This window comes from Oncorhynchus clarkii, unplaced genomic scaffold, assembly GCF_045791955.1.
Source record: "Oncorhynchus clarkii lewisi isolate Uvic-CL-2024 unplaced genomic scaffold, UVic_Ocla_1.0 unplaced_contig_11066_pilon_pilon, whole genome shotgun sequence".
Classification (NCBI taxonomy): Eukaryota; Metazoa; Chordata; class Actinopteri; order Salmoniformes; family Salmonidae; genus Oncorhynchus; species Oncorhynchus clarkii.
Genome location: NW_027257967.1, coordinates 22,501 through 38,209, shown reverse-complemented (window position 1 = coordinate 38,209; position 15,709 = coordinate 22,501). Strand labels below are relative to the sequence as shown.

Below are 15,709 nucleotides of genomic sequence, written 5' to 3'. Positions count from 1 at the left end.
GTACCTGAAATGTGGGAGTGTGAATGTTTTATCCAATAAAACGTCTCCTAGACCCCTGACCATTTATGTGTGGACTACTACTCATGTATTCTTGAAGGATAATATCTGTTTTCTCCCCCAGTGGATTTACACTTCCTGTCCTTATTTTAGTAAAGTCGATTCAAGTGAATCTGGTAGATTAGTATTTTCTCGTGAGAAATAAGTTGCGTGAGCAATGTTTTTTCAGATCAATCTGAGCAGACCGACTAGGTTAGACGCTGATTTAACAGGACCTAACAGACCGACTAGGTTAGACACAGATCTATCAGACTGACTAGGTTAGACACAGATCTATCAGACTGACTAGGTTAGACACAGATCTATCAGACTGACTAGGTTAGACACAGACCTAACAGACTGACTAGGTTAGACACAGATTTAACAGGACCTAACAGACCGACTAGGTTAGACACAGATCTAACAGACTGACTAGGTTAGACACAGATCTAACAGACTGACTAGGTTAGACACAGACCTAACAGACTGACTAGGTTAGACACAGATCTATCAGGACATAACAGACTGACTAGGTTAGACACAGATCTATCAGACTGACTAGGTTAGACACAGATCTAACAGACTGACTAGGTTAGACACAGATCTATCAGACTGACTAGGTTAGACACAGACCTAACAGACTGACTAGGTCAGACACAGACCTAACAGACTGACTAGGTCAGACACAGACCTAACAGACTGACTAGGTCAGACACAGATCTAACAGACTGACTAGGTTAGACACAGATCTAACAGACTGACTAGGTTAGACACAGATCTATCAGACTGACTAGGTTAGACACAGATCTAACAGACTGACTAGGTTAGACACAGATCTATCAGACTGACTAGGTTAGACACAGATCTATCAGGACCTATCAGACTGACTAGGTTAGACACAGATCTATCAGACTGACTAGGTTAGACACAGATCTAACAGACTGACTAGGTTAGACACAGATCTAACAGACTGACTAGGTTAGACACAGATCTATCAGACTGACTAGGTTAGACACAGATCTATCAGACTGACTAGGTTAGACACAGATCTAACAGACTGACTAGGTTAGACACAGATCTAACAGACTGACTAGGTTAGACACAGATCTAACAGACTGACTAGGTTAGACACAGATCTAACAGACTGACTAGGTTAGACACAGATCTAACAGACTGACTAGGTTAGACACAGATCTAACAGACTGACTAGGTTAGACACAGATCTATCAGACTGACTAGGTTAGACACAGACCTAACAGACCGACTAGGTTAGACACAGATCTAACCTAACAGACTGACTAGGTTAGACACAGATCTATCATGACCTAACAGACTGACTAGGTTAGACACAGATCTAACAGACTGACTAGGTTAGACACAGATCTATCAGACTGACTAGGTTAGACACAGATCTATCAGACTGACTAGGTTAGACACAGATCTATCAGACTGACTTGGTTAGACACAGATCTAACAGACTGACTAGGTTAGACACAGATCTAACAGACTGACTAGGTTAGACACAGATCTATCAGGACGTAACAGACTGACTAGGTCAGACACATCTATCAGACTGACTAGATGAGACACAGATCTAACAGACTGACTAGGTTAGACACAGATCTAACAGACTGACTAGGTTAGACACAGATCTATCAGACTGACTAGGTTAGATACAGATCTATCAGGACCTAACAGACTGACTAGGTCAGACACATCTAACAGACTGACTAGATGAGACACAGATCTAACAGACTGACTAGGTTAGACACAGACCTAACAGACTGACTAGGTTAGACACAGATCTATCAGGACATAACAGACTGACTAGGTTAGACACAGATCTATCAGACTGACTAGGTTAGACACAGATCTAACAGACTGACTAGGTTAGACACAGATCTATCAGACTGACTAGGTTAGACACAGACCTAACAGACTGACTAGGTCAGACACAGACCTAACAGACTGACTAGGTCAGACACAGACCTAACAGACTGACTAGGTCAGACACAGATCTAACAGACTGACTAGGTTAGACACAGATCTAACAGACTGACTAGGTTAGACACAGATCTATCAGACTGACTAGGTTAGACACAGATCTAACAGACTGACTAGGTTAGACACAGATCTATCAGACTGACTAGGTTAGACACAGATCTATCAGGACCTATCAGACTGACTAGGTTAGACACAGATCTATCAGACTGACTAGGTTAGACACAGATCTAACAGACTGACTAGGTTAGACACAGATCTAACAGACTGACTAGGTTAGACACAGATCTATCAGACTGACTAGGTTAGACACAGATCTATCAGACTGACTAGGTTAGACACAGATCTAACAGACTGACTAGGTTAGACACAGATCTAACAGACTGACTAGGTTAGACACAGATCTAACAGACTGACTAGGTTAGACACAGATCTAACAGACTGACTAGGTTAGACACAGATCTAACAGACTGACTAGGTTAGACACAGATCTAACAGACTGACTAGGTTAGACACAGATCTATCAGACTGACTAGGTTAGACACAGACCTAACAGACCGACTAGGTTAGACACAGATCTAACCTAACAGACTGACTAGGTTAGACACAGATCTATCATGACCTAACAGACTGACTAGGTTAGACACAGATCTAACAGACTGACTAGGTTAGACACAGATCTATCAGACTGACTAGGTTAGACACAGATCTATCAGACTGACTAGGTTAGACACAGATCTATCAGACTGACTTGGTTAGACACAGATCTAACAGACTGACTAGGTTAGACACAGATCTAACAGACTGACTAGGTTAGACACAGATCTATCAGGACGTAACAGACTGACTAGGTCAGACACATCTATCAGACTGACTAGATGAGACACAGATCTAACAGACTGACTAGGTTAGACACAGATCTAACAGACTGACTAGGTTAGACACAGATCTATCAGACTGACTAGGTTAGATACAGATCTATCAGGACCTAACAGACTGACTAGGTCAGACACATCTAACAGACTGACTAGATGAGACACAGATCTAACAGACTGACTAGGTTAGACACAGATCTAACAGACTGACTAGGTTAGACACAGATCTAACAGACTGACTAGGTTAGACACAGATCTAACAGACTGACTAGGTTAGACACAGATCTAACAGACTGACTAGGTTAGACGCAGATCTATCAGACTGACTAGGTTAGACACAGATCTAACAGACTGACTAGGTTAGACACAGATCTAACAGACTGACTAGGTTAGACACAGATCTATCAGGACCTAACAGACAAACTAGGTTAGACACAGATCTAACAGACTGACTAGGTTAGACACAGATCTAACAGACTGACTAGGTTAGACACAGATCTAACAGGACCTAACAGACTGACTAGGTTAGACACAGATCTATCAGGACATAACAGGCTGACTAGGTCAGACACAGACCTAACAGACTGACTAGGTCAGACACAGATCTAACAGACTGACTAAATGAGACACAGATCTATCAGGACATAACAGACTGACTAGGTCAGACACAGACCTAACAGACTGAGTAGGTCAGACACAGACCTAACAGACTGACTAGGTTAGAGACAGATCTAACCGACTGACTAGGTTAGACACAGATCTAACCGACTGACTAGGTTAGACACAGATCTATCAGACTGACTAGGTTAGACACAGATCTATCAGACTGACTAGATGAGACACAGATCTAACAGACTGACTAGGTTAGACACAGATCTAACAGACTGACTAGGTTAGATACAGATCTATCAGACTGACTAGGTTAGATACAAATCTATCAGGACCTAACAGACTGACTAGGTTAGACACAGATCTATCAGACTGACTAGGTTAGACACAGATCTAACAGACTGACTAGGTTAGACACAGACCTAACAGACTGACTAGGTCAGACACAGACCTAACAGACTGACTAGGTTAGACACAGATCTAACAGACTGACTAGGTTAGACACAGATCTAACAGACTGACTAGGTTAGACGCAGATCTATCAGACTGACTAGGTTAGACACAGATCTATCAGGACCTAACAGACTGACTAGGTTAGACACAGATCTAACAGACTGACTAGGTTAGACACAGATCTAACAGACTGACTAGGTTAGACACAGATCTATCAGACTGACTAGGTTAGACACAGATCTAACAGACTGACTAGGTTAGACACAGATCTAACAGACTGACTAGGTTAGACACAGATCTAACAGACTGACTAGGTTAGACGCAGACTCCCCTGTCTATATACTAGTTGACTCTCTCCTCTCCCCTGTCTATATACTAGTTGACTCTCTCCTCTCCCCTGTCTATATACTAGTTGACTCTCTCCTCTCCCCTGTCTATATTCTAGTTGACTCTCTCCCCTCCCCTGTCTATATACAAGTTGACTCTCTCCCCTCCCCTGTCTATATACTAGTTGACTCTCTCCCCTCCCCTGTCTATATACTAGTTGACTCTCTCCCCTCCCCTGTCTATATACTAGTTGACTCTCTCCCCTCCCCTGTCTATATACTAGTTGACTCTCTCCCCTCCCCTGTCTATATACTAGTTGACTCTCTCCCCTCCCCTGTCTATATACTAGTTGACTCTCTCCTCTCCCCTGTCTATATACTAGTTGACTCTCTCCCCTGTCTATATACTAGTTGACTCTCTCCTCTCCCCTGTCTATATACTAGTTGACTCTCTCCCCTCCCCTGTCTATATACTAGTTGACTCTCTCCCCTCCCCTGTCTATATACTAGTTGACTCTCTCCTCTGTCTATATACTAGTTGACTCTCTCCACTACCCTGTCTATATACTAGTTGACTCTCTCCTCTCCCCTGTCTATATACTAGTTGACTCTCTCCTCTCCCCTGTCTATATACTAGTTGACTCTCTCCTCTCCCCTGTCTATATACTAGTTGACTCTCTCCTCTTCCCTGTCTATATACTAGTTGACTCTCTCCTCTGTCTATGTACTAGTTGACTCTCTCCTCTCCCCTGTCTATATACTAGTTGACTCTCTCCTCTCCCCTGTCTATATACTAGTTGACTCTCTCCCCTCCCCTGTCTATATACTAGTTGACTCTCTCCCCTGTCTATATACTAGTTGACTCTCTCCTCTCCCCTGTCTATATACTAGTTGACTCTCTCCTCTCCCCTGTCTATATACTAGTTGACTCTCTCCCCTGTCTATATACTAGTAGACTCTCTCCTCTCCCCTGTCTATATACTAGTTGACTCTCTCCCTCCCCTGTCTATATACTAGTTGACTCTCTCCTCTCCCCTGTCTATATACTAGTTGACTCTCTCCCCTGTCTATATAATAGTTGACTCTCTCCTCTCCCCTGTCTATATACTAGTTGACTCTCTCCCCTCCCCTGTCTATATACTAGTTGACTCTCTCCTCTCCCCTGTCTATATACTAGTTGACTCTCTCCCCTCCCCTGTCTATATACTAGTTGACTCTCTCCTCTCCCCTGTCTATATACTAGTTGACTCTCTCCCCTCCCCTGTCTATATACTAGTTGACTCTCTCCTCTCCCCTGTCTATATACTAGTTGACTCTCTCCTCTCCCCTGTCTATATACTAGTTGACTCTCTCCTCTCCCCTGTCTATATACTAGTTGACTCTCTCCTCTCCCCTGTCTATATACTAGTTGACTCTCTCCTCTCCCCTGTCTATATACTAGTTGACTCTCTCCTCTCCCCTGTCTATATACTAGTTGACTCTCTCCCCTCCCCTGTCTATATACTAGTTGACTCTCTCCCCTCCCCTGTCTATATACTAGTTGACTCTCTCCCCTCCCCTGTCTATATACTAGTTGACTCTCTCCTCTCCCCTGTCTATATACTAGTTGACTCTCTCCCCTGTCTATATACTAGTTGACTCTCTCCCCTCCCCTGTCTATATACTAGTTGACTCTCTCCTCTCCCCTGTCTATATACTAGTTGACTCTCTCCCCTGTCTATATACTAGTTGACTCTCTCCCCTCCCCTGTCTATATACTAGTTGACTCTCTCCCCTGTCTATATACTAGTTGACTCTCTCCCCTCCCCTGTCTATATACTAGTTGACTCTCTCCCCTCCCCTGTCTATATACTAGTTGACTCTCTCCTCTCCCCTGTCTATATACTAGTTGACTCTCTCCCCTGTCGATATACTAGTTGACTCTCTCCCCTCCCCTGTCTATATACTAGTTGACTCTCTCCCCTCCCCTGTCTATATACTAGTTGACTCTGTCTGTCTGTGTCTGTCTGTCCTCTTTCACCCATGGTCTCTATCTAACTATGTCATATATCCTGGTGACCCCTGGTCTCTATCTAACTATGTCATATATCCTGGTGACCCCTGGTCTCTATCTAACTATGTCATATATCCTGGTGGTTTCTGGGAACAGACGGCGAACCTGGCGGAGGCCAACGCATCGGAGGACGACAAGATCAGAGCCATGATGTCACAGTCCAATCACGACTACGACCCCATACAGTGAGTATTACCACACACAGTCCAATCACGACTACGACCCCATACAGTGAGTATTACCACACACAGTCCAATCACGACTACGACCCTATCCTGTAACTGAACCAGGAAGTAGCAGCAACTCTATCCTGTAACTGAACCGGTAGAGGATGTAACAGCAGCTCTATCTTGTAACTGAACCAGGATGTAGCAGCAGCTCTATCCTGTAACTGAACCAGGATGTAGCAGCAGCTCTATCCTGTAACTGAACCAGGATGTAACAGCAGCTCTATCCTGTAACTGAACCAGGATGTAACAGCAGCTCTATCCTGTAACTGAACCAGGATGTAACAGCAGCTCTATCCTGTAACTGAACCGGTAGAGGATGTAACAGCAGCTCTATCCTGTAACTGAACCAGGATGTAACAGCAGCTCTATCCTGTAACTGAACCGGTAGAGGATGTAACAGCACCTCTATCCTGTAACTGAACCAGGATGTAACAGCAGCTCTATCCTGTAACTGAACCAGGGTGTAACAGCAGCTCTATCCTGTAACTGAACCAGGATCTAACAGCGGCTCTATCCTGTAACTGAATCAGGGTGTAACAGCAGCTCTATCCTGTAACTGAACCGGGATGTAACAGGAGCTCTATCCTGTAACTGAACCGGTAGAGGATGTAACAGCAGCTCTATCCTGTAACTGAACCAGGATGTAACAGCAGCTCTATCCTGTAACTGAACCGGTAGAGGATGTAACAGCAGCTCTATCCTGTAACTGAACCAGGATGTAACAGCAGCTCTATCCTGTAACTGAACCAGGATGTAACAGCAGCTCTATCCTGTAACTGAACCGGTAGAGGATGTAACAGCAGCTCTATCCTGTAACTGAACCAGGATGTAACAGCAGCTCTATCCTGTAACTGAACCAGGAAGTATTAACGTTGTGTTAACATGTTAATGTTGACAGCTGTCTTGACTATCAGTAACGTGTTAACGTTGTGTTAACGTTGTATTCATGTTATTAGTTATGTGAAGAAGTTGACCGGTCCCCCTCCAGCCAACTACACCTGTTATCGCTGTGGCAAGAACGGACATCACATCAGGAACTGTCCTACTAACGGGGTAAGACAACACATCCTTGGTGTGTGTGTGTTATCGTTGTCCAGAGCAACCCAGTAAATGTGTGTGGTTGTGTGTGTGTGTGTGTGTGTGTGTGTGTGTGTGTGTGTTAGAAGGAGAAAGGGTTTGAGCCGCCCCAGAGGATCAAGAAGAGTACCGGCATCCCCCGTTCCTTCATGAAGGAAGTGGACGACCCGTCTATAAAGGGAGCCATGTTGACCAACACCGGCCACTACGCCATCCCTACGATAGACGCGTGAGTTACTGCCGACCTCTGACCCCCCCCCCCCCCCCCCTGTTGACCAACACCGGCCACTACGCCATCCCTACGATAGACGCGTGAGTTACTGCCGACCTCTGACCCCCCCCCTGTTGACCAACACCGGCCACTACGCCATCCCTACGATAGACGCGTGAGTTACTGCCGACCTCTGACCCCCCCCCTGTTGACCAACACCGGCCACTACGCCATCCCTACGATAGACGCGTGAGTTACTGCCGACCTCTGACCCCCCCCCGTTGACTAACACCGGCCACTACGCCATCCCTACGATAGACGCGTGAGTTACTGCCGACCTCTGACCCGACCTCTGACCCGACCTCTAGCAGATGTTAATGGTCACATGGTTAGCAGATGTTAATGGTCACATGGTTAGCAGATGTTAATGGTCACATACACATGGTTAGCAGATGTTAATGGTCACATACACATGGTTAGCAGATGTTAATGGTCACATACACATGGTTAGCAGATGTTAATGCGAGTGTAGCGAAATGCTTGTGCTTCTAGTTCCGACAATGCAGTAATAACAAGTAATCTAACTAACAATTCCAAAACTACTGTCTTGTACACAGTGTAAGGGGATAAAGAATATGTACATAAGGATATATGAATGAGTGATGGTACAGAGCAGCATAGGCAAGATACAGTAGAGGGTATCGAGTACAGTATGTACAAATGAGATGAGTATGTAAACAAAGTGGCATAGTTTAAAGTGGCTAGTGATACATGTATTACATAAGGATACAGTCGATGATATAGAGTACAGTATATACGTATACATATGAGATGAGTAATGTAGGGTATGTAAACATTATATAGAGTGGCATTGTTTAAAGTGGCTAGTGATACATTTATTTAGAGATTTGAGTAACCACCTCAGACATGAGTTTTTAGAAAGGTTATGGTCTGCCTGACCTTTAACCCCTGACCTCTGACGTCTAACCCGTAAACCTCTATGTGTGTGTCCTCCACAGTGAGGCCTACGCTTTAGGTAAGAAGGAGAGGCCTCCGTTCGTCCCCAGGGACCAGTCCAGTTCCGAGGAGGACGAGGATCCAGTCCCTGATGAGCTCCTCTGTCTGCTCTGTAAAGACCTGATGACTGACGCTGTGGTCATTCCCTGCTGTGGCAACTCCTACTGCGACGACTGTGAGTCGACAAACACACACCTGTAAAGACCTGATGACTGATGCTGTCTCCTCTCCTCAGGTATCCATAGTGACTGATGCTGTCTCCTCAGGTATCCATAGTGACTGATGCTGTCTCCTCAGGTATCCATAGTGACTGATGCTGTCTCCTCTCCTCAGGTATCCATAGTGACTGATGCTGTCTCCTCAGGTATCCATAGTGACTGATGCTGTCTCCTCTCCTCAGGTATCCATAGTGACTGATGCTGTCTCCTCTCCTCAGGTATCCATAGTGACTGATGCTCTCTCCTCTCCTCAGGTATCCATAGTGACTGATGCTGTCTCCTCAGGTATCCATAGTGACTGATGCTGTCTCCTCAGGTATCCATAGTGACTGATGCTGTCTCCTCTCCTCAGGTATCCATAGTGACTGATGCTGTCTCCTCTCCTCAGGTATCCATAGTGACTGATGCTGTCTCCTCAGGTATCCATAGTGACTGATGCTGTCTCCTCTCCTCAGGTATCCATAGTGACTGATGCTGTCTCCTCTCCTCAGGTATCCATAGTGACTGATGCTGTCTCCTCTCCTCAGGTATCCATAGTGACTGATGCTCTCTCCTCTCCTCAGGTATCCATAGTGACTGATGCTGTCTCCTCAGGTATCCATAGTGACTGATGCTGTCTCCTCTCAGGTATCCATAGTGACTGATGCTGTCTCCTCTCCTCAGGTATCCATAGTGACTGATGCTCTCTCCTCTCCTCAGGTATCCATAGTGACTGATGCTGTCTCCTCAGGTATCCATAGTGACTGATGCTCTCTCCTCAGGTATCCATAGTGACTGATGCTGTCTCCTCTCCTCAGGTATCCATAGTGACTGATGCTCTCTCCTCTCCTCAGGTATCCATAGTGACTGATGCTGTCTCCTCTCCTCAGGTATCCATAGTGACTGATGCTGTCTCCTCAGGTATCCATAGTGACTGATGCTGTCTCCTCTCCTCAGGTATCCATAGTGACTGATGCTGTCTCCTCTCCTCAGGTATCCATAGTGACTGATGCTCTCTCCTCTCCTCAGGTATCCATAGTGACTGATGCTGTCTCCTCAGGTATCCATAGTGACTGATGCTGTCTCCTCAGGTATCCATAGTGACTGATGCTGTCTCATCTCAGGTATCCATAGTGACTGATGCTGTCTCCTCTCCTCAGGTATCCATAGTGACTGATGCTCTCTCCTCTCCTCAGGTATCCATAGTGACTGATGCTGTCTCCTCAGGTATCCATAGTGACTGATGCTCTCTCCTCAGGTATCCATAGTGACTGATGCTGTCTCCTCTCCTCACGTATCCATAATGACTGATGCTGTCTCCTCTCCTCACGTATCCATAATGACTGATGCTCTCTCCTCTCCTCAGGTATCCATAGTGACTGATGCTGTCTCCTCTCCTCAGGTATCCATAGTGACTGATGCTGTCTCCTCAGGTATCCATAGTGACTGATGCTGTCTCCTCTCCTCAGGTATCCATAGTGACTGATGCTGTCTCCTCTCCTCAGGTATCCATAGTGACTGATGCTGTCTCCTCTCCTCAGGTATCCATAGTGACTGATGCAGTCTCCTCTCCTCAGGTATCCATAGTGACTGATGCTGTCTCCTCAGGTATCCATAGTGACTGATGCTGTCTCCTCTCAGGTATCCATAGTGACTGATGCTGTCTCCTCTCCTCAGGTATCCATAGTGACTGATGCTCTCTCCTCTCCTCAGGTATCCATAGTGACTGATGCTGTCTCCTCAGGTATCCATAGTGACTGATGCTCTCTCCTCAGGTATCCATAGTGACTGATGCTGTCTCCTCTCCTCAGGTATCCATAGTGACTGATGCTCTCTCCTCTCCTCAGGTATCCATAGTGACTGATGCTGTCTCCTCTCCTCAGGTATCCATAGTGACTGATGCTGTCTCCTCAGGTATCCATAGTGACTGATGCTGTCTCCTCTCCTCAGGTATTCATAGTGACTGATGCTGTCTCCTCAGGTATCCATAGTGACTGATGCTGTCTCCTCTCCTCAGGTATCCGTACGTCTCTGCTGGAGTCAGAGGAACATGTGTGTCCCACCTGTAGCCAATCGAATGTCTCCCCTGATGCTCTCATAGCCAATAAGTTCCTGCGCCAGGTAAAACTCTCTCAGGCTCCGCCTACTCAACCCTGGCCTTTATTTAGTGAGGTAACGTGTATGAAATGTTCCACAACATACAGGTGTCTTCAGAAGGCCCCTTGACTTTTTCCACATTTTGTTACGTTAGTCTTATTCTAAAATGGATTAAATTGTTTTTCCCCCCTCATCAATCTACACACACTACCCCATAATGACATCACAATATCCCATAATGACATCACAATATCCCATAATGACATCACAATACCCCATAATGACATCACAATATCCCATAATGACATCACAATACCCCATAATGACATCACAATACCCCATAATGACATCATAATGACATCACAATACCCCATAATGACATCATAATGACATCACAATACCCCGTAAAGCTAAAACAGAAACAACACCGTTACATCAGTATTCAGACCCTTTACTCAGGACTTTGTTGAAGCACCTTTGGCAGCGATTACAGCCTTGAGTCTTCTTGTGTATGACGCTACAAGCTTGGCACACCTGCAATTGGGGAGTTTCTCCCATTCTTCTCTGCAGATCCTCTCAAGATCTGTCAGGTTGGATGGGGAGCGTTGCTGCACAGCTATTTTCAGGTCTCTCCAGAGATGTTCGATCGGGTTCAAGTCCGGGCTCTGGCTGGGCCACTCAAGGACATTCAGAGACTTGTTCCAAAGCCATTCTTGTGTCGTCGTCCTGTTGGAAGGTGAACCTTCGCCCCAGTCTGAGGTGCTGAGCGCTCTGAAGCATGTTGTTATCAAGGATCTCTCTGTACTTTGCTCCGTTCATCTTTCCCGATCCTGACTAGTCTCCCAGTCCCTGCTGCTGAAAAAACATCCCCACAGCATGATGCTGCCACCACCATGCTTCACCGTAGGGATGGTGCCAGGTTTCCTCCAGACGTGATGCTGCCACCACCATGCTTCACCGTAGGGATGGGGCCAGGTTTCCTCCAGACGTGATGCTGCCACCACCATGCTTCACCGTAGGGATGGTGCCAGGTTTCCTCCTCGCTTGGCATTCAGGCCACAGAGTTTAATCTTGGTTTTATCAGACCAGAGAATCTTGTCTGGCCACTCTACCATAAAGGCCTGATTGGTGGAATGCTGCGGCCAGCTCTAGGAAGAGTCTTTGGTGGTTCCAAACTTGTTCCATTTCAGAATGATGGAGGCCACTGTGTTCTTGGGGACCTTTCATTGCTGCAGAAATGTTTTGGTACCCTTCCCCAGATCTGTGCCTCAACACAATCCTGTCTCGGAGCTCTACGGACAATTCCTTCGACCTCATGGCTTAGTTTTTGCTCTGACATACACTGTCAACTGTGGGACCTTATAAAGACAGGTGTGTACCTTTCCAAATCATGTCCAATCAATTGAATTGACCACAGGTGGACTCCAATCAAGTTGTAAAAACATCTCAAGGATGATCAATGGAAACAGGAAGCACCTGAGCTTAATTTCAAGTCTCAAAGCAAAGTGTCAGAATAATTATGTAAATAAATAATAATAATTACTTGGTATTTCTGTTTTTTACTGGTAATACATTTGCTAACATTTCTAAAAACCTGTTTTCGCCTTGTCATTATGGGGTATCGTGATGTCATTATGGGGTAGTGTAATGTCATTATGGGGTATTGTGATGTCATTATGGGGTGTTGTGATGTCATTACGGGGTATTGTGATGTCATTACGGGGTGTTGTGATGTCATTACGGGGTATTGTGATGTCATTATGGGGTATTGTGATGTCATTATGGGGTATTGTGATGTCAGTATGGGGTATTGTGATGTCATTATGGGGTATTGTGATGTCATTATGGGGTATTGTGATGTCACTATGGGGTATTGTGATGTCATTATGGGGTATTGTGTGTAGATTGAGGGAACTTTATAATTAATTTTAGAATAAGGCTGGGGTATTGTGTGTAGATTGAGGGAACTTTATAATTAATTTTAGAATAAGGCTGGGGTATTGTGTGTAGATTGAGGGAACTTTATAATTAATTTTAGAATAAGGCTGGGGTATTGTGTGTAGATTGAGGGAACTTTATAATTAATTTTAGAATAAGGCTGGGGTATTAGGGTTAGGGTTAGAATAAGGCTGGGGTATTGTGTGTAGATTGAGGGAACTTTATAATTAATTTTAGAATAAGGCTGGGGTATTAGGGTTAGGGTTAGAATAAGGCTGGGGTATTGTGTGTAGATTGAGGGAACTTTATAATTAATTTTAGAATAAGGCTGGGGTATTAGGGTTAGGGTTAGAATAAGGCTGGGGTATTGTGTGTAGATTGAGGGAACTTTATAATTAATTTTAGAATAAGGCTGGGGTATTGTGTGTAGATTGAGGGAACTTTATAATTAATTTTAGAATAAGGCTGGGGTATTGGGGTTAGGGTTAGAATAAGGCTGGGGTATTAGGGTTAGGGTTAGAATAAGGCTGGGGTATTAGGGTTAGGGTTAGAATAAGGCTGGGGTATTAGGGTTAGGGTTAGAATAAGGCTGGGGTATTAGGGTTAGGGTTAGAATAAGGCTGGGGTATTGGGGTTAGGGTTAGAATAAGGCTGGGGTATTAGGGTTAGGGTTAGAATAAGGCTGGGGTATTAGGGTTAGGGTTAGAATAAGGCTGGGGTATTAGGGTTAGGGTTAGAATAAGGCTGGGGTATTGTGTGTAGATTGAGGGAACTTTATAATTAATTTTAGAATAAGGCTGGGGTATTGTGTGTAGATTGAGGGAACTTTATAATTAATTTTAGAATAAGGCTGGGGTATTGGGGTTAGGGTTAGAATAAGGCTGGGGTATTAGGGTTAGGGTTAGAATAAGGCTGGGGTATTAGGGTTAGGGTTAGAATAAGGCTGGGGTATTAGGGTTAGGGTTAGAATAAGGCTGGGGTATTAGGGTTAGGGTTAGAATAAGGCTGGGGTATTAGGGTTAGGGTTAGAATAAGGCTGGGGTATTAGGGTTAGGGTTAGAATAAGGCTGGGGTATTAGGGTTAGGGTTAGAATAAGGCTGGGGTATTAGGGTTAGGGTTAGAATAAGGCTGGGGTATTAGGGTTAGGGTTAGAATAAGGCTGGGGTATTAGGGTTAGGGTTAGAATAAGGCTGGGGTATTAGGGTTAGGGTTAGAATAAGGCTGGGGTATTAGGGTTAGGGTTAGAATAAGGCTGGGGTATTAGGGTTAGGGTTAGAATAAGGCTGGGGTATTAGGGTTAGGGTTAGAATAAGGCTGGGGTATTAGGGTTAGGGTTAGAATAAGGCTGGGGTATTAGGGTTAGGGTTAGAATAAGGCTGGGGTATTAGGGTTAGGGTTAGATTAGGGTTAGGGTTAGGCTGGGGTATTAGGGTTAGGGTTAGAATAAGGCTGGGGTATTAGGGTTAGGGTTAGAATAAGGCTGGGGTATTAGGGTTAGGGTTAGAATAAGGCTGGGGTATTAGGGTTAGGGTTAGAATAAGGCTGGGGTATTAGGGTTAGGGTTAGAATAAGGCTGGGGTATTGGGGTTAGGGTTAGAATAAGGCTGGGGTATTAGGGTTAGGGTTAGAATAAGGCTGGGGTATTAGGGTTAGGGTTAGAATAAGGCTGGGGTATTAGGGTTAGGGTTAGAATAAGGCTGGGGTATTAGGGTTAGGGTTAGAATAAGGCTGGGGTATTAGGGTTAGGGTTAGAATAAGGCTGGGGTATTAGGCTTAGGGTTAGAATAAGGCTGGGGTATTAGGGTTAGGGTTAGAATAAGGCTGGGGTATTGGGGTTAGGGTTAGAATAAGGCTGGGGTATTGGGGTTAGAATAAGGCTGGGGTATTAGGGTTAGGGTTAGAATAAGGCTGGGGTATTAGGGTTAGGGTTAGAATAAGGCTGGGGTATTGGGGTTAGGGTTAGAATAAGGCTGGGGTATTGGGGTTAGGGTTAGAATAAGGCTGGGGTATTGGGGTTAGGGTTAGAATAAGGCTGGGGTATTGGGGTTAGGGTTAGAATAAGGCTGGGGTATTGGGGTTAGGGTTAGAATAAGGCTGGGGTATTGGGGTTAGGGTTAGAATAAGGCTGGGGTATTGGGGTTAGGGTTAGAATAAGGCTGGGGTATTGGGGTTAGGGTTAGAATAAGGCTGGGGTATTAGGGTTAGGGTTAGAATAAGGCTGGGGTATTAGGGTTCGGGTTAGAATAAGGCTGGGGTATTAGGGTTAGGGTTAGAATAAGGCTGGGGTATTAGGGTTAGGGTTAGAATAAGGCTGGGGTATTAGGGTTAGGGTTAGAATAAGGCTGGGGTATTAGGGTTAGGGTTAGAATAAGGCTGGGGTATTAGGGTTAGGGTTAGAATAAGGCTGGGGTATTAGGGTTAGGGTTAGAATAAGGCTGGGGTATTGGGGTTAGGGTTAGAATAAGGCTGGGGTATTAGGGTTAGAATAAGGCTGGGGTATTAGGGTTAGGGTTAGAATAAGGCTGGGGTATTGGGGTTAGGGTTAGAATAAGGCTGGGGTATTAGGGTTAGGGTTAGAAGAATAAGGC

The 15,709-nt window shown here is 45.1% G+C and overlaps 1 protein-coding gene across 2 annotated transcripts in view; it reads left to right on the top strand.

Annotated features, from left to right (window-relative positions):
* The window catches only part of LOC139394308 (E3 ubiquitin-protein ligase RBBP6-like), a 47,615-nt gene that overhangs the window by 16,371 nt on the left and 15,535 nt on the right, over positions 1 to 15,709 (top strand). The window contains exons 5-9 of one of the 2 annotated variants that reach the window (XM_071142347.1): positions 6,450 to 6,538; positions 7,540 to 7,636; positions 7,747 to 7,889; positions 8,891 to 9,063; positions 11,103 to 11,206. In XM_071142347.1, the coding sequence (XP_070998448.1) occupies positions 6,450 to 6,538; positions 7,540 to 7,636; positions 7,747 to 7,889; positions 8,891 to 9,063; positions 11,103 to 11,206 (606 nt within the window). Of the gene's footprint in view, positions 1 to 6,449; positions 6,539 to 7,539; positions 7,637 to 7,746; positions 7,890 to 8,890; positions 9,064 to 11,102; positions 11,258 to 15,709 lie in introns of both variants that reach the window. The other variant, XM_071142346.1, reaches the window with a different exon arrangement.